This window comes from Oreochromis aureus, linkage group 11 (genome assembly GCF_013358895.1).
Source record: "Oreochromis aureus strain Israel breed Guangdong linkage group 11, ZZ_aureus, whole genome shotgun sequence".
NCBI lineage: Eukaryota > Metazoa > Chordata > Actinopteri > Cichliformes > Cichlidae > Oreochromis > Oreochromis aureus.
In genome coordinates this window covers 13791393-13817096 of record NC_052952.1, presented here as the reverse complement: position 1 = coordinate 13817096, position 25704 = coordinate 13791393, and the positions used below count along the sequence as shown (strand labels likewise).

At 42.4% G+C, this 25704-nt stretch overlaps 2 protein-coding genes across 4 annotated transcripts; one reads left to right on the top strand and one right to left on the bottom strand.

Moving 5' to 3' along the window:
- Nucleotides 1-1311: 1311 nt before the first annotated feature.
- Nucleotides 1312-14008, bottom strand: sybu (syntabulin (syntaxin-interacting)). 3 transcript variants are annotated; one of them, XM_031740281.2, is made up of 8 exons: nt 13893-14008; nt 9374-9417; nt 8980-9166; nt 8385-8585; nt 6084-6183; nt 5813-5965; nt 4364-4519; nt 1312-3131 (listed from the first exon to the last, which is right to left on the bottom strand). In XM_031740281.2, the coding sequence occupies exons 2-8, from the start codon at nt 9395-9397 to the stop codon at nt 1967-1969; spliced, it is 1986 nt and encodes a 661-aa protein (XP_031596141.2). In that variant the 5' UTR covers nt 9398-9417; nt 13893-14008; the 3' UTR covers nt 1312-1966. The 3 variants fall into 3 exon arrangements, with proteins under 3 accessions (XP_031596141.2, XP_031596142.2, XP_031596143.2); XM_031740282.2 differs by having other exon boundaries at nt 1313-3131; nt 8385-8531; nt 13893-14007; XM_031740283.2 differs by lacking the exons at nt 8385-8585; nt 8980-9166; nt 9374-9417; nt 13893-14008 and adding an exon at nt 7864-8052 and having other exon boundaries at nt 1315-3131.
- Nucleotides 14009-16377: 2369 nt separating this feature from the next.
- On the top strand, nt 16378-24963 carry gdf6a (growth differentiation factor 6a). The gene is made up of 2 exons (XM_031740268.2): nt 16378-18468; nt 22537-24963. Exons 1-2 carry the CDS (start codon nt 18354-18356, stop codon nt 23502-23504), a joined length of 1083 nt encoding a protein of 360 aa, XP_031596128.2. The 5' UTR covers nt 16378-18353; the 3' UTR covers nt 23505-24963.
- The last annotated feature ends 741 nt before the right edge of the window (nt 24964-25704 follow it).

Sequence of the window (25704 nt, the reverse complement as noted above, 5' to 3'; positions counted from 1 at the left end):
CTCTGGTTTTTATTGAAATTTGTCAAGATATTGGTGGAATTGCCATTACATTCTCACAAAACAGAAATATGTATAGACTCTTTCCTTGACATCATCATGTTAAAATAAAATTGACCTAGAACTTTCTATTTTTTAATCTCCTACCTGCAAACCAGCCTCATGAAAAATGCTGCAAACCACAGAAGTGTTTAAGGGGAGACAATGTGACAAAACCTTGATGGAGTGACACAAACTTAAAGACTGTGAGGGATTGCACTGAGATAAAGAAGTGGAGAATTTATCGTCGTACTTTCTCAAGCCCATAAATGTTAGCAATGTGGCTAATCTAGGATGGTTACCATGTTGTATAGCATTTCTTTTCATGATCAATCATTTAAGCATTAGAGTCAAGCGTCAGCATGCACGAAGATTCCAGTATCAAAACACAGTCTGATGCTAAACTGGCCTGTAGAAGGTACTGACAGACTATTGTCATCACACATCTGACCTCCATCGTAATGATGTCAGTCCCGTCTACCTGGGGACTCTGCTGGCCTGCCTGCCAAACCTCTCAGAGACTGACCCACTTTCAGGAAGGGAAAGTGCACGTCATCAGTCTTCAGAAAGGGGATAAGCTATGTTGGTGGAGTCACATCCAGTGTTCTTTAAAAGACTGGTGTGCGCTCATGCTCAAACCAATGCTTGCCCACTCATTTAATCTAGCATCCTCACACTGATGTGGGGATTACAGCATCTGATGACTCATCAGATGCCTTGTGAACCGAGGAGTTGTGGTTATGCAATGTCAACGTAGCATTTCTCCTTACAGCTGCAGCGGAAATGGACCCATTGTAACAAAGATGCAAGTGTTAGCTCATGTAGATTTAATCAGCTTTTTGCTTTAATTTTCACTGAATGTGATGGGTATTATGCAATCACTAAAAGCTTACGTGGGCAGACTCAAAGCTGCACTGACCCAGTTTTTACTGGTGTAAGGGCAGGTTTAACAGCTTCTGAGAGATCCCATTAAAGTGGATCTAATGCACTCCACCGTCGGAACCACAACCCAGGGGACATCTGTAGACAGGTCGAGAAAGCTTTTATGTAAGATGAGCCATCACGAGCATGTTGCTTGCTGGAACTTGGGTTCTGATGAGATACCCCACCTCTGTTTATTTATTTATGGGAAAAAAAAAACAAAACAAAAAAAAAAATCCCATTGTTTGTGCCTCAAACATGCCCCTTATGTGAGTCAAACTTGGAAAAAGACTTCCATGAATTTTGATAAACCCAAAAGCAAATATGTCCAAAATAAATAAATAGATGAAAAAAACCAAAACTACAACATAGCCAGAATTATCATGCTTTAATAATAAAGATGCAAGGACACTGATGTTACTACCAGTATTGCACATTGCTCAGGCACATAACAAGTGTCAGTTGCTTTGAAGCATTAGCTTCTATGAACAATACACAGGCAGTACCAAGTAAAGCTCTACACCCAGAGTCAGGGGAGGAAAAAGGAAAAAAAAAAAAAAAAAAAAAAATCCACAAAACGGTGAACTTACGTTAAAGCTTTGGCTGAAGGTTTAAGGTTTCTTTATGAATAAAGGTAACATTCCAGAACCCACCTCCCATCAAACAGAAAGCAGCAGTCAGTCTTTCACCTCCTGAAAATCTCTTAACACAAAGAACTTTTGCTTTAAACAGCTGGGGACACCACAGGACTATGATAACACACAACCATCTACCCAGATGATCTGCTTATACATGTAAATCATAAATACATAAATAAACTTTGTTATAAATAATCCCTTCCATGTCACCTCTTGGTATCTACAGTGCAACAAAAAACAAAAAAACAACAGTGCTCGAACCAAAATGACTGCATTGATATCAAGTGTTCAACGATGTCACAAATACTCTTGGAAAGATGCTTAAGTGCTTTAGTTCAAGGTCAGGGGTTTTGCATGCAGATAGGAAGCCATTACGCATCAGGCCTATAAGTGATGTGACGAAGAGAGTGCAATCCCATGATGCAGCAGCCCCTAATCAGGGCAGCGATGTTGTACACTGGAGTGCTTCCGTCCAAGCCATGTCGTGAGTACAGCCAAGCCACTGTAGGCAATACTGGTGCTGCTACTGCCACCAGATCCACCAGGAAGCTGTTGCTCCAGTAACGCTTGCCAACCACATCCAGTCCTGATGACAGATGAGGCTCCTCCTCGCCGACAGCAAAGTCCAGCTCCTCCATGAATCGTCTGTTCTCGGAAGGCTCTGAGCAACATGTGCCAGAATCGGCGGAGGTGTCGGGGCTCTCTGGAAATGTGCTGGGTTGGGAAGGTGTTGAGTCAGGCTGTTTGGTGGTGGTGCAAATGGAGCCAGGTAGGTTTGGGAACTCTATTAGACTAACTGGGGCTGATAGAGCTGCATCTCCTGCTGCAACCCCATGGAACTTTAGAAGCTGAAAGAGCAGCGCCTGCAGGTCTGGAGGCATGGGCATGATGTCGGCCTGGACTTCTTTGTCCTGATGCGGAAGTGTGCCTGAGATGGCAACCATATCTGGTAGAGTGGGCTGGGTTCCAGTGGATGAATCTGTTAACTGTCTCTCTCCTGACAGTGCAGACACTCCGGGCCCAGACTCTGCACTGGCCCTCAGCTTGCTGCTACAGTCCTGACTGAAATCCATTGCAGTGGACATGAAGACCTTCTCCAAAATGTCCGCTCTGTTCGCCATCTCATCATTTGCCAGCAGCCCGCTGTCTGCCATTGCCTCTGCTCCTTGGTGTCCCACCTCCATCGCACCTTCCTCATCCCCCACCATCTTCTTCCCGCTGCCATCAGAGCTGTCGTACATAAAGTCCAGGGTGTTTTCATCTTGGAGGTTGGCACCACTCTGGGCGAGCTCCATGCTTTGCAGCAGGGACTCCAACTTCCTGTTTTGGATGTTGATGTCAATGAAGTATTTCTGAATTCCTTTATCTTTTTCCATCAGGCTGCTCTTCATGGTTTCCACCACCTGACGCAGCTGCTTGATCTCTTTGCGTGCTTCTTTGAGGGACAGCTGAGCCTCCACCCGGTGGCACTCCTCTTCAATCCAGTCCTCCCTCATTCTGCTAAGCTGGGCTTTAAGCTCCTCAATCTCTGTCTCTCTAATAAAGAGGGAGGAAAACATCCAAAGTAACTTAAAGGAACAGTTTTTGAATACACACTTGTGAACTTTACCATGTAATTTGTAAAGTTTGAAGAAAAAAAAAAAAAAATGCCACTTTCATGTCTATATGCCAAGTCTGAAGCTATACATAGCTTAGCTAAAGACTGGATGTTCTGGGGGATGGCTGTGACAACCCACTGTATGTGTGGGTTTAGGTGGCTAGACATTTACTGTTAGAACAGGGAAATACACTATATGGACAGAAGTCCTAGGCCACTTACACATGACAGGATGTTGTTGTTGTTGTTGTTTTTTTTAAACTCTCCATTTATTGAGTTTGTAACTTCATGTTGTCTGCCACTTTAATACAAATGTCTGTGAAGGCTGATGGCTATGGCTAGGCACTTGATTTTACACATGTGACTACAAACCAAAAATGCCTGAATTCAAGGGGGGGGAATAACTATTCAGTTTGAAATGACAAGTATGTACAGTTACACATTTATGTAAAAAAGATGAATCAAATAGGAGGTCATTAGTGTGTAATATTACTCTGACCTAAATTTACTGCTCGTGTCTTGAAGTTTGTGTCGAAGTGGCAGGTGGGCCACACATGGGCCTTAACACTTGACATATGACTTGGTAGCATTATCTATTTAAAGCCAACAACCTGTGTTGTTTATGGTTTTTGAATAAAATTTAAGAAACTTTTGTCTTGTATTTTGATTAGAGTGAAAATTTGGCTGGTGTAACCTAGCTACCACACTTTTAACCCATCTAACCACAGCAATGCCATTCCTATTGATTTCTTACTATGCCCCCTTTTTGTATACACATTCAAGCAAACTGTAGTAAAGTAAAATAAATAAATCACTCAAATTTTCACCCAAAATAAAAATGGCACATTTTGTCATTTGTCCAGATCCTCCTGTTTGAGTCTTCATGCTAAACTAATTGACCACAGTCCCATACTTAATACATGACAAGGACAATATTTAATCCATCACTGTTATAAGCGCAGCATAGGAATAAAGAAACACTCTTTAAAACTATGCTTTGTATGTGCAGTCTAATGCAACACTCCTTTTCCACGGGGTTTTGACTTCACAAGATGTTAGTGAGGAGCAGAACTGCAGCATGCAAGCATTACATCAGCACAGCAGTACATTTTTGCCGTCATCCTGTTCTAAAACTGAACAGCTGGACATGAGGAGCCCCTGTGCTGCCAACCTGTCACGGACTCTGTTCTCAGATTCCAGCAGTTTGGTCTTCAGGTGTCTGATGGCCACTTCCTTCTGCTGCAGAGGGGTGAGGTACTGCTCAGGGTTCGGAGGCCTGATTCCGTGGTTGTCGCCACATGAATGGTAGCGGCCAAGACCTGCCCTCCTGTTGGGCAGACAAAGAGAGGGAGAAAGGGAAATGAGGTTGCCGGTGGATGTTTACACCTCGGGAACTGATTGTCTGTCATTCATCAAGCAGACATTTTTAAACAGCTGCAGAAAACAAACCAATTTAAAACTTCAGCTAAATTTTCCCCACAGAGTGTAATTAGTCGGGTTCGGAGTGCTGTCAGGGCAGATGCTCCCTGAAGCCTGGAATTACTGTCTGACACAGGATTACTGGCATGCAGGCAACAGACTTAAAATCCTAAAATGCTGAATACAAGCAGCGTTAGCTAGCAAAGAAATCACCTTAGTGGAAAAAGCCTTTATCTACAGCAAACTGAATTAGCCGAGGCAAATGTCCCCTACATGTCCTCAAATAGATGTGTCATCATGCTCAGAGAAAACTGATAAAAGGATTCCTGTCACCCCCCAAAAAAGTTAGCGGATTTGGATGATATGCAAAGCAGCATTTAAGCCGCTCTCTTTCACCAGAACGATATCCTAGCAACCTGGGTTACTCTAGGCTTTGATGCAAATATGCTGCATCCCTGCCAGAAATAGACACAGCCCTGGAGAAAGCAGCATGTGAGGGGGAAGCAATGTCACATGACACTTAGCCAGGCAGAGGAATGCTGACAAACAGCACGTCTTGGAGTGACAGGACTGGAGGATTATGATGCACTTATGGAAGCTGTGAGCATGGAAAACAGGGCAGATTCTGTGTCTGCATAGAAACTAAAAAGGGTTGAGTGTCTATCGTTTGGACTGCTCCTGAGAGTGGATTTTTAAAGTAAGGGCTTATGCAGGGCTGAGATGCAAACTAACAGAGCCTTTCAAATAATCTGCTGCCTTAAGCACCATGTTAGAAATTCGGTTTTAGCAAATATTTAAGATTCAGGCAACTGTATTCTGTTGTATGAGAAATTTTATGACCCTCTTCTCTTTGCAGAGTAAAGTGCTTTCGCTCTAGTTGCAAATGAGACCCAGTCAGAAGGGTCACTGTCTGGGTACCATATTCAGACATTTGCTATATTAAATCCCCATTAATCCCAGCTACAGCCAAATCATGACCAATATAATCCCAGCCAGCTGCAAGAGAGGAAATGATAACTGTCTGAGCCTAAATCCAGCCACCCACTCACTAGTGGTCACTGCACATGGCCCGAGCCACAGCCTAAACCTTTACAGTCTCCAAAATCTACCTGCTTGTCCTACAAAAGAGGTTACACTTCAAATACATTTAACAGGAAATAAAGAGAAAAGGGCAAATAAGCATGAAATCTATATTTATTACCTAGAAGTGGGGCTGGAGGTGCAGCTGCTGCTGTTGGTTGAGGAGGCAGCTCTTGGAGGAGTTCGGTAGGGTGCGTAGAGTTCTGCATCTCTGTTGGCTGCTGGGTTCCCGGCTGGTTTGAACACCGGAAGTGGCCTGATGTGAGTGCTGCGACTTAAAATAAAATTAAAAGTGTGTATATGCACACTGCAGTCTTGCTGGATAACACATGTCTTGAAAACTTAAGTTCAAATCTGTTAGTGATTTATGATGCACATATTAAACCTCATACCTGCGTGAAAGAGCTTTCTTTCCAACTGAATTGGAAGTGAGACCCTCCCTGGTCTTCAGGCTGCCTGTGCTGCTGGAAGAGCTGAAGTCTGCCTCACTACCTGAAGGAAGGAAAAAAAAAGGAAAAAGAGCACAATGTCCCAACAGGATAAAACAAACTGTTTAACAGTTATCTTTAGTGATGCAGAAACACTGATTGATTCCTGTAAGTTAAAAATGTGGGTTCTACATAATTATGTCTCCTTTTTTTGGCTGCTCCCTGTAGAGGTCAGCGCAGCAGATCATCCGCTTCCATCTCAGCTTATCCCTTGCATCTTCCTGTCACACCAACCCTCTCCATGTCCACTCCTGCCGGGCAGCTCCATCTTCAACACCCTTTGTCAAATATATATCTACTATCCCCCCCTCTACGCATGTCCAAACTATCTCAGCCTTGTCTCTCTTTCTTTGTCTCCAAACCGCATGACCTAAGCTATCCCTCTGACATACTCCTTTCTAATCTTCCATTCTGGTCACCCCCACTGAGAAAATCTTAACATGTCCAGCTCTGTCTGCTCTGCAAAACATAATAGTAAGTGTCATTACAATCTGGTAAACCTTCCCTTTCACTGTTGCTGCATGCTCCTGTCACATATTATCCCAAACACTCATCTCCACCCACACTCCTCTTCACCTCTCCTGTGCACTATCTATTGCTTTGGCTTGTTGACCCCAGGTATTTAACTTCATCCACCTTCACTGCCTCTGCTCCTTGCATCTTGGCCGTTTCACCCACCTCCCTCTCATTCACACGCATGTAGTCCATCTTTCTTCCACTGACTTTCATTCCTTTTTTCTCCAGACTCTCTTCTACCTGCTCCCTACTCTCACTACAGACCACAGTGTTGTCTCCAATCATCATAGTCCACGGAGACTCCTGCCTGACCTCATCTGTCAACCCATCCCTCACCAGAGCAAACAAGAAGGGGCTCAGAGCCAAACCCTGACGCGATCCCATCCCTGCCTTGAACTCCTCTGTCACTCCTACGACACACCTCACCACTGTCTCTCTGTCTTCTTACATATTTTTCTGCCACTTTCTGACTTCCTCATGCAGTCACACAGTTTCTCTCTTGGTACACCATTATATACTTCCTCTGGATCCACAAAGACACAGTACAACTTTTGATCACTGCTATACTTCTCCAGCAACACTCTGGGTTCTACATAATTTAATAAGGGTCAATTTTATAAAAACTAAAAAAGGAATCCTACTTAAATTCCTGCTAAAAGAAGCCAAAAGTTACCAGCTAGTCACATGACTCCTGCCTTTAAACCACAACCAGAGTTAATTTGAGTTTAACGCATTAGAGCAATTAATTTTCCCAAGGTGCCACATTAGAAACTGAAACCGTTTTAGAATTGAGTTTAACTTATTGTTGTGCATTAGAAAACCATTTTCTGTTTTTAAAATCATAAACAATCCCTCATCCAGCAACCACTGCAGGATTATGGTGTTGATATCTCTAAATAGGATTTCCACTGAGATTTATGAGCAATCTATACTAATGCTTAGCCAAAAATGAACCATATCATCAAAAATATCACTGGAACTCCACATTTAGCCAATGCTATCCAGCCTTATGCAATCTCTCTCTGCTGTTGTCCTGTTGCAGCAGGACAAAGGCTTGAGGCCTGGGCACAGTGACGAAGAACATCAGCGAGCTCAGTAATGGAAGCAGAACAAAAGCAGGTCATCATTTTAGAGTTTCAGTGATTCCAAACTGAAATCAGAGTCATACCTGAGTAGTGTCTTTTTCCATTAAACAAAACCATATTTCTGTGTCCAGTGACAACTGTGACAATTAAAATTGCTCAAATCTCAGTGATCCTTCACCACTTTGTGAGTCAACTAAGAGTCTGTGCACCTTCAATCAGTGAGCTGACCTCCTGCTAATCAACCTAATTGGTTAAGCTCCCAAACATTTCTCCCCACCAATCAGTGTCCTTGTTCAGTCTGATTATTAGTCAAGCATTTTTTTCCCTTTTGCCTCAGATTATAAGAGAAAAAATGTTATTATCTGGTTAAAAAAAAATGCACAGATACACAAATGGCTCTTCTCCCATTCACAATTTTCTTTTTAGTAACCAGCTGCATCCCAGAGTGGGAAATTGTTATGTGATAACCATGCTGCACTACAGAAGTCTGTGAGTAGAAAAAAACAAAACTTATGAGTGGTAACAGAATCATTGATTTCTTGACCCGAGTTAGCTTTACCTCGAATTTTGTTTTTGTATTTTTCACAGTACTCTTTTTTTGTACCTCTGGCTTTCATGGCCGACCTCAGCTCCCTCTTGTGCCTCGGCGCGCTCCGTGCTTCACCGCTCCACTCGGCCATCACCCTCACCCTCTTCACTTTGGTCTTGCGCTCTGGGAGTATCGGCGATCCGTGGGCACTCTGCTCTGAGCCTGACGGGGTTTTGGAGGGGGACACAGACTGACTAGTGGGGCAGCCGGTGTCATCTATTGTAGACAGGCACACAGACAGTAATAGCCAAGAATGGGCAGCGCAGGGCAGGCAGCGAGCATAAGCAGTCAATCGCAGCTTAAGTTTGCTCTCTGGCAGATAGCACAACAGCTTTTACAATGGCTCATCACCACCAGAAAGAAGCTGTCAAGTAGTTTCTGTGGTCACACACATTCACTCTTTGCATTTTTTGCTCTGTTTCTTAATAGAGGCTAGCTTGAGAGAAAACCAAACAAAGATGCATTTTCCTTTTGAGTGTGCATAACCTTTGCTTAACCTTTGCAAAATGTTTGCATTGTAGTATTGTTATAAAATTTGTCAACTGACCACCAGTCACGTTCAGTTTATATTAGGCATGTCCTGCCCTTGCCCTGGAGCTGAGCTTCTTACCAGAACAAAAACTGTTGGTGCTGATGGTCCTCTTGGAGTGCTCAGAGCTGATGTCACACTCCCTGCCCTCCTCCTCTGAGAAAGGGGAATCAGACAGAGGTGATCCCTTGTCTTTCGGTCGGAAAGGATGGAGGACCAGACGTGGGATGCGGCTGCGGGGGCTCCCTTTCTGTGGTGATTTGTTTTCCTGTTTATCAGAGCAGGAGGCACTGATGTAGTGCATGTATGATAACTACGATTTTCTTTTTTTTTCTTTTGAATTGCCAAAAGATTTAGTTCAGGTCATATTTATCATTAATTATCTTATGATAATAACTGCAAGGTTGCAGATATTTTTGTTTTATCTTTGTTTTTATGGGTAAAAAAGAGTATTTTGCATTCAGTTAAGACTCACCTCATATTCTTGGAATGGTCCCATTGTGCCTCACGCTTTCTCCTCTGATCAGTGTGAAAGAAGAGAAAAAAAACAGGTAAGTCACATTGCTGTGGACCGTATATAGAAAAGAATTTTGATGTGGAAGTCAGACTCATAATAAACAAAGGCAACCCTGTTACACCATTGAATCCCCCCCCCCCCACACACACACACACACACAAATGCTGCCTGGTACAGATGGCACTAGAAGCCTGAAGGCAAACTTGGCCCAACACAGGAAATAAATAAGAAAATGCTAAAAATAAACAGTCGGCTACCTTTTCTTATCAGGATCAGTCGGCCTTTAAACAGTCAAATGAAGCCAAGGAATTACAAAGAAAATCTAAACGAAAGGAGATTATGTAAAAATAATTATGAGTCTACATCTATGTAAGAATCTTAATAGTTGCAGAGCTTCAATGTACAAGCATGCTGATGTTAACGTACAGAGGTTTGGCATTTCTGTCTACTTAGCATGCTGAAGTTTGCCAATGAGCAATAAAGACATGCAGAGCATGGGCTGAAATGTCTTTACCTTTACATAATGATGCTAATCAAAAGTTCAGAAAATCTAAGTTTTAACCCTAACCCTGGACAAAAAAACAAACAAAAAACATATGGCAGAAATGAATTTTAAATCGATTAAAGGAACACTGTATGAGATTTAATGGCATCAGATTGCAAAATGGAACAAAATTAATCCTTTCATTTCCAAGCATGATGGAGAGCTCATAAGGGTGTTGATTCAGTCTAAATGTGAAAAGCCTTTTCTAGAAACTGTATTTGGTTTGCTTGTTCTACTCTGCAGCATGGCAGGATTATTATAAGAAGATGCGCTGCCTATAAAGGGCTTGTTCTAAACTTACTTACATCTGTAGTTGGACATGATAATACCTCTAAATTCTACATACTAGACCTTTAACTCAGTTTGCTTATGGTTTTAGAACAGTTCGGTCTTTGTGCAGATGCAGATATAAAGAGCAATCTCTTCATGTTCGGATTATTCATCAAAGTTATCCCAGATTAAAATGATAGATATAAAGCACAGTAATACAGTAGATGAGGCCATGCTAACTCTGCTTATCAGCTGTCTGTGCAAAAAGTGCAGGGCTGCCTGCCAAATGCCACAAAGTGCTTCAATCAATGAAATCTAATGGATGCTGGAGCGATGCTGTGGCTTCTTTTTCTATAAAAGGGTTTCAAGTAGAAGCCAAAGCAGAGAGAAACTCTGGTCTAACGCTGAACTTTTTTTTTTGTACGTGCACATTTAAACAAGAGAGAATCATTTTTTATTGATGCTCCATAGCTAAATAATGCAGATCTTCTCTCACGCTTGAATAAACTTTATAAAATTACTTTGGTTCCTCTTGCCTGTTGATTGCCTCTCAGCACCCTCGAGTAAGGGGGTCAGTTGCATAAGTACATACAGATTCTTTTTTGGGGGCGGCATTGGGAATTATGTCATTGACCCCAGGGCCTGTGTGCTGCTGTCGCATCCTTTGACTCTGATCTCACCTTCCCCCCTCCTACATTAAAAAGAAAAGTACTTCGATCACCTGCCTTTGCAAAACTAAGGACCTAATACGACCTATTATCCATTAATGAGTAGCCCAGAAGTGTGCAAAATCCTCCTTTCCAACCCACAAAGGACCAAACTGAACTGCAAAATTAGAACACAGAGTCTCAGGACTCAAACTCCACTTCCATCTTCTTCAAAAATAGACTGACATGTTCTGAATTGTACTGCACCACTTTATCTTACACTTTTATTCTTTTGGTTTTCAGGCATCCACAATTTCATCCTTCGCTGTTGTAGTACACAAAAGCCCGGTGCAATAGCATGGCAGAATCAGATTATAGGCACCAAGCAGGGCCGGGCGACTGCTGCCGTGCCCTAGCAACAGTCATAGCAACTGAAGGGGATAAGCTGTGCGAAAGAATCGAGCTAGAAGGAACCAGTTATGTATGAATGTGCACAGAGTGAAGGCTTCTGCTGCTCATCCTACTCAGCCTTTCGCTGAGGAAATATCTGGAAGTGATGAAGGGGAGGTACCATTCAGCTGCTCGATGCTTTCCTCAGACTGAATGAACATTGTGTACTCTAGCCAGCGTGTTCACGGAGCATCGTGCCACTGATTTGATGAGATCAGTGAATATTTATATTTGCATATTTTTAATGGATTTTCTTTTAAACTGTGGCTCTCATTAATGGGCTTTAAAGGTAAAACAAACAAACATGAGTAAGGCATAGAGGGGTGGTGGATGTGGATAAACTGAAACAAGAGCTGAGCAGAGAAGATGAGATGTGTGATTTTTCAATCAAACAGGGTGTGGTCAAGAGGAAATGTGGATGGTGGTGTCAGCCTGTCTGACAGTTTTGGTGCTGATTGAAATGTGGTGTCTAAACTACTATGAGGCAGATTGTCACGAGAATACCGATGATTGTTTTGCTTTTTAGGAAGCACCGCTACCAGGATGACAAATTTTGGAGGTGATGCCACCGAATGGACTGACGTTATGCAAAGCAAAGGCATCCATGGTTCCCTGAAAATAACTCGGCATGACTTTATTGATCTTTTGACTTCCATTCTAGTATCTCTCAGAGGCTGAGGTTTTCAGTTTTGAATGTAGTGTCTTAATAACAATTGGCTGCAAAAAGAGTGGGCTCAGTGGATTCTGACAGTCTGCTGATGATGCTGGGTGTTTTAGCTTTACTATGGGCTACAAGGACTTTCAGTGTAGATTGATTGTTTAAATATATAGCTCTTAGTCACAGTGTCAAACATCTCAGTTAGAATAAGCCTATGCACTGAAGCCTCCTGATTAAATGAACTAAAGAGATTTGCTGGTTCCTTTCTTCTGCTTAGTTTTGCTTGAGGTTGTTTTTATTTGAACTGTACACACCTTGGTTTTGTAGTATTGTGTTACATTGTGTTGACATTGATTCCTGCCCATCCATTTGTGGTATACCCATATTTGATGATTTGACTGTGGCCAAGACCCATACATTCGATCCTTTACTTGTCTCTAGACAAAGTTGATTGGCTACCTGCTGAGTAAGAGGCTAAGAACTGCCTAAGCTGCAAAGCCTCCCTTTAAGCAACAAACAGCCAAATTGCCTGCACATATGAACCATAATCAATCCAAAAATAAATAAATAATAATTTAAAAAACTGTATTCCAAACAAACTTCATGGGAGGTTGCTGATTTAGTAAGAAGATGAACTGAGAAAGGATGTTTTATAAGAACTGTCAGTGGGATACAAGTAAACAAGTCTTTAAGCCTCCACTGGAGCTACTCCCCTCATCCAGATGGTGTTGTTTTAAAACAGCATGGAGTGGGCGTCAATAATAATTCCCTTAATCCATCCCAGAGTATGTGTTTTTCATAATGGTGATGACACACATGAACTAATGCGAAGCTTCTCATTCCACTTTGACATTAACATCATAATGCAGTCGGTACATTTGCTGTGTTTATTACTGAGGCATTAAATTGCTTGATTTCTGTGAAAACCAGCTGATGTTTGACTCTTGTTCCCCCTCCCTTTGCTGAAAAAAAAAGAGGAAAGATTCAATGGAATGATTTCATTCTCTCTGCTGAGTCACATGTCATACCTGCAACTTTTATTTTAAGCCCACCAACCCTTAAACAGACTGCATCATTAATGCATGATGTCAGTGCTTGGAAGTGACTTTCACTTTCAGCATGAAGCATCCTGAAACTAAAAGTGACTTTTGGTAAAATAGCTTCCTGCCAGTACAGAAGATGTGTTTATGCAAAAGAAAACCACAGTCATAAGAATTATTCTCCATATAGTGGCGATCATTTTCGTTTGCATGTCTTTCCAGTGCTGTCAACACACCCAAAATAAAAGAGAATTTGGGCAGCCATTTAAAGCATCATTAATAAACCCTGGGACAGCGCACCATGTGTTTACATGCCTCCCTTTGTTTACCACAGCTCCCTTCAAAATCCATTTTTCCTTTTCTTTTTTTAAACTGAGTATTATAAAGCCTATTTAGATAATATCATACCAACAAATAAAGCGGTTCTTTTCATATAACCATTTAATAGTCGCTCGATTTACATTTTTATCCTATCGCATCCAGCCGTGGGATTTTTGTTTTGTTTCATCTGGCGCCCCCGCAGTTTCTGGGAATGTTTTCCTGAGGCGCTGACATGTCTCCAAAATAACGACGTGCGGAGTCAGCTACAGGACGTCTCTGGCTGTAAACAACTTCAAGCATGGGGTGGACAGATTTCACCCAGAAGCATCCAAAATGTCATATTTATGCGCATAGGCAAAAATATCATGATTGAAAAAAAAAAAATCTAAAGAAGACTCGCTCCTGAACTTGTAAACAGCTCTTCCCTCCACCCCTCCCCACCTGCTGCCATTCCTAAAATAGTTTTAAGGGAAGATTTTTAGAGGCTAACACGCGTTTGATGCGACATCGTTTTCGATGAGAGGATCAAAAACACAACAACACCTGCCTGGATGGTGGACGGTGACGTTAGACGGTGATGTCTCTCAGAAGGATGCGCGTCAGTTTGGGTGAAGCACAAAGGGTCGTTCCTCTGCTGGTGGTGCCAGCCTGCGCGCTGCTGTGTGGATGTCGGGCGGATGAGAGCTGAGTGCAGACTGACGACGCACGCGATTGGGCAAGAAGTGAGACCACTGACTGTGCGCGCGCAGTAATGTGCCCGCCATCCCAAGTGTGTTACATAACGAGCGGGGCGTTACTTAACGACCGAAGCCCCCCCACCGTGTAGCGATATGGACTTTGTACAGCAGTACACTGCGTGCTGTCCACGTTTCAATTTTACATACACTTAGTCTATACATTATTCTTAGAAATGCACATGATGCAATAGTATCATCAATAGTACCCCCTCCGACGCTGCAAAACTAGATTTAACAGGATTTAACATTTATCGAAACCATATCATCTATCAAAGATTTTACATTCCCTTCATGGATTTGCGGTATTCCTTAAAATCATCCCAACGGACACAAGTTAAAACCATTTAAATGCCAGATATAAAAATGTCATCTGCTGTACGCATACAGAAGGCTTTTTTTTTGGCTCGAACATGTACACGAGGGTAAACACTGTCTGCTGACTTGCTGTCAGGGACTGTTGGCTCTCCATGGTGCTGAAACTGAGGCTGATTGAAATACGATGCGGGCGCTTTAAATGCCATTCATGCCGTAACGTTTACAGATTCTGCAAACACACACATACATAAAACAGTGTTTTTGTCACGGCAAATGTGCTGAAATCAGAGTGAGATTCACACATAAAAATACAACTTTGAGCGCGCTGAAATAACTCGATTGTTAATGTTTTTGTCTTACCTCATTTATTTGGATTTTCATCAGCTAATTCCAGTCGTTTTAAAGTGGATTCTAAATGGAAACACAGCACAGTGACTAAGATGCCAGCGTGCCACCTCTAAGCATGAGTTTGTCTTGTATCACGGAGGACCTCTGCTGGAACAAGAAGACACTGAAGCTCGGTGGGCAGTGATGCTTTATTTTAAGATGGTAAACAGCACAGCTGACGTATGCGCATTTAAAATCAACTACCATTTTTGCCCTCACAGGCCTACTCCACAAAGAGCAGCTTGGCATGTAACAGGAGGGAAAGTAATGGTAGCACTAGTTAATGTAGCTGTAGCAGTTTCAGTGTCCTAACGTTTTGTTCACGTCCTGCTATAAATGTGATTTAAAATGATTTAAAGGGAGTACAGATCTGGGCAGGTTTTTATTAGGATCTATTTTGAACTGAAGCATATAGGATCCTGTGAACAACACTGTTGTGGCCTTACAGAGACCTGCCATTGCAATAGTTACTATGAATAAATCAATAAATCAACAAGATTAAGGGGCAATATTCAGTATTTTCAGAACAGTAAATACCATTAGCATAGTTTATCAATGTATATGGTAGCCACAGACAACCGAGACTAAACAAACTAAGCACAAAACAAAGAAATTTGTGTTTGGTCAAAAGTGTTCAATAAAGTCGAGGTCAAGACTGCAGCCGGGCCATTCCCTACTCTTTACTCCAAAATTCTGGAGGTAGTCTCTGATAAACCCCAATCTGGGGTTGAGTGTTGTCATCCTGTAGGACAGAGTTTGTTCACAGACTGTGGAGATATGGGACTGACACTGATTGTAGAATCTCATCTCGCTGCATTGAGATCATCTCCAGTGATGATAAGCCTTGTTTTTTTATAGTGAGGGAGATGATGCTCCACATCATCACACTGCCCCACCAAAAGCTGTTACCCTATCAGTGCAGCAATCAGCGTAGCGTTCTCCACATCTTCTCCACACTACCCGATTATCCAACCGCTGTAAATAGAATTAGGACACATCACTGAACATAACATTCCTCCACAAGCTCATGTTTCACAAGGTCCACCACAAATGGACCTAACAGTGAAGGACAGTCATGGCAGGTCTCGTGGCAGGCCTATGAGCCTGGAGATTGACTGTGTGCAGTCTGTTCCAGATCGTCTGGTCTGTCGGCCATATTGCCATGCAAGCATCCTTGTGGTGTTTTTGCTTGGGACATCCACTTCACAGCCTGTCTCTGACATCCCCTGTTATATGGAACGTGGCCTTCAGTCTCAAGATGGTACCAAGGCTCACTCCAGAAAATGCTGAAACTTGATTTTGTGAAACACTGGCTTGAAGTTGCCCCATGGTGTAGACCATATCAAACATAGTATGCTCAGAACCAACACTTTCCAGAACAAACACCAACTGATTACTGTGGTAGGATCCATACTCATAGGTGTTGCTAATCAGATGCTAATCACCTGATTGTCGTCAACAGCAGAATAAGCTGTTTAGCAATGACAGAGAAGATTTGTCAAGTTTTTAATGGGCACAACCCACAAATGCATTGTACTTACAAATGTGGCACCATTTAAGGAAATCAACAGGTTTTCCAACAGTGTAGGACTGATTGCTAAGAAGCATTGTTACAACAGAGAAATCATTAACCAAACACACATCTCCTTCCTTTGTTGCTAAGTTTATTTGTTCTGATGATCATTAGCTGTCTGATTCTGATGTTTTGGGATAACACATAACAGTCTTTCGCCATTATGATAGTTTTCTTCTGTTTGCTACTAATGCAAGGAGACAGACAAGATAAGGCCTGGGAAACTCAATGCAAAATTTGAATCAAGACTGTGAGGCTTCTGACCTTATGTGTTGTAAATACATTTACACAAATATCCGGAATGATCTCTTTAAAGGGGGGCAATTGTGCTCATCTCCACTGACATATTTTTATTCCCAGGCTCTACTAGAGTAGCTTTGCATGATTCACAGTTCAAAATAATCCTTGTTTATTTTAACTGGACCATGATGCAGTCTCCTCACTGTCTGCTAAAAGTTCCTTTGAGGACAACTGCTTTCTTCTGATAGTTGCCTCTTGCCAACAAAAATCTTGAAAAGCAGCTGACAATAACAATAAATCATGACAAGAACTGCGCACCTGAGATGACCACGGTAAGGATATCCACTCTTACTGACATCATACAGAGCAAAGAGTAGAAAAAAACCCCTCAATCACCAAACTCTATCTCACAGTCTGCTCTGCTTTAAAACAAGTGGCTAAGTTTGAGTGAAAGCTGATCACGAATAAAAGTTTCAACACCAATTACATTTTAACCCTTAGCTGCTCCCACGTTGGTCTCTGTTCTGTTCAGGGACGTGGGAAACGTCTCCCCCCCCCTCTTGTAATGTACGCCGGAGGCCATTAGAGGTCAGCAGAGTCTCGACGAAATCATTTGAAGGGCTCTACACCGAGGCTGAGCGTTTTAACTTTACCACTGAGTTACATTTAAACCCAGGTTATTTAATGACATTTCTGCCTCTGAAAACCTAAGCCTACTCTGTGATTAAAGTAAAAACGGAAAAAGAAGGAAATCATCAAATGATATTTATCCTGAAAGTTAGTTTTCCCTACATTTGATATATTTTTGTAAAATATGAATAGTCTTTAAAGATTTCTTTAAAAATGTCGCAACTTTACGATCACTTCGTTTGTGTCTTCAGCGTATCTGCGTTTAAACTCTAATCTAACGTCATCGTCCTTGGAAGCTTTCACGCTGTCAGACTTACCGATAAGGAGGGCTGTTAGTCCCTTCCAGTGTTTCTCAAATTTGACAAGGCCTACACTTAATTTTGCAAACTTGCCAGTGAAAAAAAAGCAACGCTAATAAGAAGAAACAGTGAAATGTCTCATATAATTTCATCCACAAAATTAGATAATCGAGTTTTTGCCATTCACAATAAAAGAAATCAGAGTTCTCACGTGCACGCATTTTACTCACTGCTAAATCAAAAACATTCCAAACTTTCCCACACTGTTATTTCCCCTTTCACTCTGTCCTCTAGCATGCATGTTTTGTAGTACGTCTGTGACATAAAATTGTTTGGGAAGCCCTGCACTGAGCCACCATGTGGGCGTGTTTCTTTTCGGCCCAACAGTCTCCGCTCTTGTGTGGAGTCCAGAGCGAAAAACGCACTCCTTCTGGTGCGGCCGGAGAGCGCAAAAGTTAGCTGCTCTCAGACCCTGAAGCGCACACCATCTCTGGCTCACGCAGCTCCTCGAATTTAACTTCACTGCGCGAGGGAGGGAAAAAATTGAGTTTATTAACATCTCCCGGTGAATCTTCCAGCCATGGACGCATTTCGAGTCATTACGATATATCTGGGCCTCCTCCTTTGTTTTCCTTGGGAATATACCGTGTTTCCAGTCTGCTGCTATCATCTCTCCCTCTGCGCCGAGGAGGAACAGGGGTGCCAGGATCCCTCACCAGGATGGACAGAGCTCTTCCAAATTCCTAAAAGACATCTTCGCGTCCTCTCATCCTGTCGCGGGACACCACAAAGAAGATCTAAAGGACGCTATTGTTCCGCATGAGTACATGCTCTCCATATACAGGACATACTCTGCTGCAGAGAAACTCGGACTAAACGCCAGCTTTTTCCGCTCTTCTAAATCTGCCAACACCATAACAAGTTTTGTGGACAGAGGAACAGGTTGGTTTCTTTCAGCTGCGGTCTCCATCAGCTCTGTCTTGCATAATTTTGTGGCACAGTCCCCCCCACTCCCCCACCCACCTTCAGACGGGTTTAATATTCTCCTTTAGAGGTTGTTAAAATGTTGCTAAGAAATGACAGTAACGCATAACAAGTGAAGAACAAGCTGCTTTTACGCACGCTTTAAAGCACCGTACAGGCGGACTTTTACGCACACAGAATCCAGTGAGATTCTGAAAAATTTGCTGAACAAAAGCAAAGATTTGAAAGCTGCAGGTTTATTTGTTGCTCCTGAACACTGCGCTGATTTTCGTGGTTATTTATTTATTTATTTATTTATTTTTGGATGTGTTTTCCCCATGGTTGACTGAAACATATAACTTTTTTTTCGAGTATTATATTACACTTAAATTAACCTCTGGGCAACACGACAGTAAAACACTAATTGAGGCGCTCTCTAGATGAAAGCTGTAAATCACTGTCAATGCAGGCTGTAGCAAAAGCTATCCCCGCTCCCAACCTCCACGTGAACACAGAGAACTTTTGCCCCCCACCCCCCCAACTTAAAACACTTGCTGTGAGTTTCGTGTTCGGTTCTTTTACCCAAGAATCCTTAAATAATTATCCGAGTTTCAAACGCAAGCACCCCAGTCCCACATATATTAAAGCGTGGAATCTGTTGCCTTCATGGTGCCCAGTTTGACCAACTTGTTCTGACAAAGAGGAGCTGGGAGGGCCGGGGGGAAGAAGCGGGTCGGTGTGAGAAGCAGGTGTTTGGCTCAGTTAACGTGTGTAACCAAGTGATTTGACCGGCCCGCGAGAACAAACACAATCTGATAAACACTAACACATCCAACACACACAAGGGGACATACGCCGAGTTAATCTTTGAGGGAGAAATAAAAGCTATCTTTGTTTGCGTCCCCTCCTGTCTGAAACACTCCGAGCCTCGGCTCCGGGACGCAGACTGCGCGCTGCAAAAAATGTCCATCCTGAGCTGTTCCGTACAGACCGGTAGAAGCATATCAGCCCCAATGATGCGCAATTGAAATGATTTAACTAATAATCAAATGTTTTTCTTCGCTTGTCAAGAAAGTTGATTTTTAAATAGATTTATTTCAAGTTCAGAGAAAGCAACCAAAAATGCGCAATGAAAATAAAAGCGGTTCTCTCATGCTGGTGTTCTTTTTAAGACTGAAAAAACAGAAAAAAGAGAGACTTTGTTGGGGTGATTATAAATTTAAATTGCTCGTCCGTGCAGCCATTTCTTGCAGTGTGAGCTGGTTTGATAGGAAAAACGCCTCACTCTCTCTTGTGATTTTGATGTGATGTGTCACTGGCTGTGACCCCGAGCTGGACCCTCTGAGAGCTGCTTGGCATCGAACGGCTGACTGGAGTATTTGAACTCGGTGATCTAATTGAGTGTTCATGTCATAACATATCAAACACTGTCTATTCTCCCATAATGACCCAACTCGGCCACAATGGGCACATCACCAAAAAAATGACGAGAGAGGAAAAAATCGAAAGGGAAGTTTCGTCGCTGTGAAGTGGTTTGTATTCTTTTTTTTGCCACCGCCACTTTAATTACGGAAAATTATTTTTCTTTCCGTTCTTTCAGCTCAAGTACCTTCGGTTACTTCTGGGATTCCTCCCAGCATCCCTAAAGTGTTGCACTGAATTAACCTGCACAATGAACCTCAGCTGGGACGTTTCCCTATTTGAATCGCCTCCATCAGGAAACACGGGGGAAGGCTTTTTGACGCGGAAAGTAGTAACTTTTGCGCATGACTCATGCGTGCAGAGATAGTTTTTTTTTTTTTTTTTTTTTAAAGACCTGAAGCTTCTTTTGCTTTCACACTTTTTAATTTTTTTTTTTAGGTAGATGAAATTTGCTTATTAACCAGGCGGTGTTTCCTGGAGGTCAGAAAAGGCAAGATCAGAAAAGAATAACCCGAATCTGAAAATTACTTTTGGCACTTGGGGTAACTCATTAAAGCGCAGATGGTGCAGCCTGGCCTCTCTCTCTCTCGCTCTCTTTCTCTATCCCCCCGCTCTATCCCTCTCTCTCTCTAAACAGGCATAGATGACAAAAACATGTTTTGCATTTGCTCAGATACAACCAACAAGGTCACAAAAAAGTGCACAGGATGCAGGCTTTAACCACGCAATAAAATCTACCGCACTCTCCCCCAATTATCCGCCGTCAAGCGTGTTACGCATAATGGAAAAAATTGGCTTTGTGTATAATACTCAAATGAAGAAAAGTTTGTAACTTTTTTTTTTAAAAACTGTCAACAAAAATAACAAAATAATTCCTGCAGTCAGTCACTGACAGTCCCCTTTGCGTTTTAAGGGGAATGTTGTCGTTGGCAGGGATGAGATTAAATATAAGAGAGGAAGTGCTTTAATGAGTAATATGGGAATTGAGAACTGTTAATTATTTGGTGAACTTGTATTCGATTTGTTTGAGGTCTTATAAAAAAAAGTAATGCAAACCAGACGTGCAAAGTCACTGAAAGGAGCACAAGGTTTCAATCTGCTTTTACTGTTTGACTCGGCTGAGATCACAGGGGAAACTGACAACCGCATTTAAATATCTCTATGGAGTAACTTTTACAAATCAGATCACGAGGGCTTTTCGATCTAGCCAAGTCACTTTAATAATATAAATGAATAATAATAAAAAGAATCACGATAAAATACTGATTTGACTAAAAAAAGTGCGCAGTAAATCACGGTGCAATGACAAACAGTTGAAAAATGTTGAGATATTTGTATAATAAAACTTTAACATTTCATTTTTTCGTCTTTTTTTAAAATTACATTTTTGTGCTTTACTGAAACTGTTGAAGCTCCTTTGGGGAAAAATTCGAAAACAGTAAAAAGCACCGGGGAGGGCGAAAAAAAATTCGCCATAGATGCAGTTTTCCCCCCTTTCAACACACACACACACACACACACACACACACACACACACACACACACACACACACACACAGACAATTAAATAAATTCAATAAAATGTTTCCATTAAATGAGAAATTGAATACGTGCTAACGCCTTCTTATGCAGCCTGTCTCGGTGTTAAATTCCAGTCTCATTGCTTCGCCTTGATGAAATATTTGTTGACCTCCTGGGTCTCCAGCGGGAATAATGCATTAATTGTGTATTGTTCAGCTGAGTGTACAGTATGTCGCTTGGTCCGTTAGTGTCTGGCAGCACTGAGGACCCTCAGCATCACAAAGCCCCTTGTTTTTTTTTTTTTTTTTACAAACAAGACTCAGCAATAAATCTCTCTCCCCCTCCTCCAAAAAAGAAAAAAGAAAAAAAAGAAGAGAAAACTAAATACATTTTTTTTCTGATGCTCTGGCTGCTTCTCAGACTTTGAGGGAAGGAATAGTTTTAGGCTTCTTCTGCTCAGCCAGAGAAGTGGAAATTAATGATCGGTCTGTCAGCATGTAGAACGAAAGCGTGGGTATTTTCGCGAAAATACACTGGCTTTGATTAAAAGTGGCACGGAATGCAAATATTGGCAGGTTGTTCTGGAGGTTTGTTCGAAAAAAAAATATTTATAAAAAGTGTTCATGTCATTCCCATGATTTTCGGAGAAATGTGATATCAAGTGAAAAAAAAGATATAGTTTATAATTCATCTCAAAGTACGTGCACGTTTTGCAGGAAATGAAATTAAGAAACCGCAAATTTTATAGAGGAAGTTTTAAAATAAACTCTGTGAGCTTAACCTTCATCCCGCCTTTAGCCTTATAAAAGTTTTAAAAAGGCGTCATTTCGAGGAAAACAATAGTTTTAAGTTCCATATAATGGTATGAGTTGTTTTCTTTTTTCAATTCCCCTCCAGACTGGGGACTTGTCAGCTGCAGTTTGTTTCAGTCAGGTCCAGGGTGGACATTTGAACAACAAGAAAGAGAGAGAAGGCCTCTGTGGGAGAATGTGAGCCCCCCAACCCCCGACCCCCTCCTTCCTCTCACCCCTCCCGTCCTCCCTCTGAACACTGTACACCCTAAGTGAATCTGACTGCAATTATTTTCTCCTTTTATCCCCGCAGACGATCTTTTGCACTCTCCTCTGCGAAGACAAAAGTATCTGTTTGATGTCTCAACCCTTTCAGAAAAAGAGGAGCTGGTCGGGGCGGAATTAAGGATATTTAGGAGAGCGCCCGGGGATTTGCAGACTTCCCTGCAGACGACGGGCCTCTACGACATTCAGCTCTACCCCTGCCGCTCAGACAAGCTGCTGGACTCCAGGTCCTTGGACCCGCTGGATTCCACGAAAGCCGGCTGGGAAGTGCTGGACGTGTGGGAAGTGTTTAAAGCGCGCCAGCATCATTATCACCACCCCCATCGCTCTCGTCACTATCAGCAGGAGAACCAGCTCTGCCTCCAGCTAAGGGTCACACTGGGCAAATCGGACACCGAGGTCGACCTGAGGCAGCTGGGGCTGGACAGGAGCGGCCGGTCCCAGCAGGAGAAGGCCATCCTGGTGGCCTACACCCGCTCCAAGAAGAGGGAGAACCTGTTCAACGAGATGAAGGAGCAGATCAAGTCGCGGAGGTCAGTCGGTGAGAAGGAAGTGAAGGTGGAAAGAGCAAAAGAGGAGGGGGTATCTCCGCTGACTGGGGCCAAAGGAGAAGGGCCCAGGCGGCGGAGGAGGACGGCGCTGGGCAACCGGCATGGAAAGCGGCACGGGAAGAAATCCAAATCCAGGTGCAGCAAAAAGGCCCTGCACGTGAATTTCAAAGAGCTGGGCTGGGACGACTGGATCATCGCGCCCCTGGATTACGAGGCATACCACTGCGAGGGGGTGTGCGACTTCCCCCTGAGGTCGCACCTGGAGCCGACCAACCACGCAATCATACAGACGCTCATGAACTCCATGGACCCCAACAGCACCCCGCCCAGCTGCTGCGTGCCCACCAAACTCAGCCCCATCAGCATCCTGTACATAGACTCGGGCAATAACGTGGTGTACAAACAGTACGAGGATATGGTGGTGGAGCAGTGTGGGTGCAGGTAGCGGCCATTTTTGTGAAAAAACAAAACAAACAACAACAACAACAACAGAAGATTGTTAAAGATACTCTCAGTGGGTTCAAGGCTGAAGGTAGAAAGTCCTCATGGGTCTCAAAGCGTTTTGACGCATGATGCGCCTTGTTTTTATTCAAAAGGGATGCGCGCGCGCACACACACACACACACACACACACACACACACGAGGCCATATCTTTATTTATTCAGGCTCAGTCGCATTAAATTCCACTCTCTGCCTTAAAGTGTTAAGCACAATATTTCCCAACCAGGCGGCAAGTTATCATGAAATAGATTTTTTTGTTGTTGTTTCCCAAAAAGTGTGACGTGTCCACATGGCACGAGGAGATGGGCGTTCTGAGTGATATGGAGGGAACTATTAAGTCCGACTGCGCACCTGTGAGTGCCGGGGACAGCGGGCTTTGCCTGTAAGCAGCGCTTTGTTGCAGCGCTGACCTGTGATCCTGGCAGCCTGGCCGGACTCTTTTGGGTATGTGCATCCAGGCCTCAAATGTAACTGTCCAGCTGGAGTCATTACAGGCCCGAGCAAGTGCCCGTTTAAAAAAAAAAAAAAAAAAAAAAAAAAAAAATGAAGGGGGTTAATGTCTAATCTACCAAACACAAACACAGACTGGTCTGAGGAGAGGTGATAAGACGGTGATCGTGATGGTGGTGGTGGTGGCAATGCCTTCAAAGAGATTTCTTGTTTTTCCTTACTGGAGACCAGCTGAAAGGCGCTGGGAGAGGGCGCATTTACGGACAGAAAGGACACAAAATCAGACTTAATGCGTGAATGAAAGAAAAAAAAAAAAAAAGAAAGAACACATAACTGAGGCGTAATTTCAAGCTCAAAAGTCGGCATCTTTACAAAATGCACTTCCACAACTGACTGCGCCAAGGACATGTGGTCAGCTGAATTCGTCTTCTCTGATGACGAAAAAACAAAAGATTAAAAAAAGACAAGAAAAAGAAAAAGGACTCGCAAACGAGACGTTATTTAAATGCACATTAGCTTTGAATGCACTGCTGTTCGTTTTCTTTTTGTTTGTTTGAGTTGTAAATACTTGTACAGTCCCCCGCCCCAAAAGAACTCTACAAAGTGCAACGAATGAAGAAATGAGAAAACGGCATTTCTTTGTAAATGTACAAAAATGCACTCAAATCGGTATAATTTCTATTCTATAATTATTTTATTATTTGTGATGTACAGAGTTTTCATGATAATCATATATTTCTTACGTGGATAAGAGTAATTTAAGGTGTATTCGATATTTTGCAGAGGGTGGAAAATACCATTATTAATGTCTACCTCATAATTGCATATAGGAGGTGCATTCAGTTAGAGTGTAAAGAGCTTTTACAATGATATATAAGATCATTTATTTACATATATTACTGGCTAATATTCCACACCATTACTGTACAAATAAAATTCAAAAGAAAGCCCACCAGTCTTCTGATGATTGATGCCAACTATTCTTTTAAGAAAAATTCTTTTGCATTAATTTGATGTGTTTTTAAGTCCAGTAAGAACTTTGCAGGGGATTAGTTTCTGGGGAAACTATGGGAAGGTAATAAGATGTCTTTTTAATCTGTTGATACACTAAATTGCTGGCATTACTGACTCTTAACCCCTTGCATTTTCCACCTTTCATTTTCATTCATTTTCCCACTCTTGCAATATTCTTTTATCTTAATAAAACCCTTCCTCTCATTACCTGAAGAAAAAAAGAGTCACGTGATACTACTTCATTACAGAGTCTCTGAGTAATTTTACTTTTATTCCCAGAATGAGATGTACAAAGTGCATCTGGTCCACATACACCTTTCCTGGCAGGTCAGATCTGATCTTAGTGAACACGTTCTCATCACAGACCACAAATGTAAGTGTGCACTGACTGGATGTGTCAGGATTGCCCCACATGGTGACCATCCACAGCGAGGGGAATCCACTGACTTGACTGTCACTGATATGACACTGAATGCAGCTATTTCCCAATGAATTAGCCCTGCCTGGGTCAAGTTTACTTAATACTTTAATGTTTCCCAATCTGTGGATGAAAACAGGACAAAAAAGAAAATAAAAGAAAAAAGGAAAATAAAAAAAGTTTGAAAGAAGGGATTGCTTCCATATAGTGCTATCGACCTTGGCCTGGAAACAATTAGGAAATTGCTTTGAAATGTTATAT

What these genes read in the sequence shown, in the direction of transcription:
- gdf6a (XM_031740268.2), top strand. Translation starts at nt 18,354, where the DNA reads ATGCTCTCCATATACAGGACATACTCTGCTGCAGAGAAACTCGGACTA. An exon ending in TTTTGTGGACAGAGGAACAG is followed by an intron (nt 18,469 to 22,536) that starts GTTGGTTTCTTT and finishes TTATCCCCGCAG; the next exon opens with ACGATCTTTTGCACTCTCCT.
- sybu (XM_031740281.2), bottom strand. Translation starts at nt 9,397, where the DNA reads ATGGGACCATTCCAAGAATATGAG. An exon ending in CACCAACAGTTTTTGTTCTG is followed by an intron (nt 8,586 to 8,979) that starts GTAAGAAGCTCA and finishes TGTCTACAATAG; the next exon opens with ATGACACCGGCTGCCCCACT. An exon ending in GTCGGCCATGAAAGCCAGAG is followed by an intron (nt 6,184 to 8,384) that starts GTACAAAAAAAG and finishes TCCTTCCTTCAG; the next exon opens with GTAGTGAGGCAGACTTCAGC.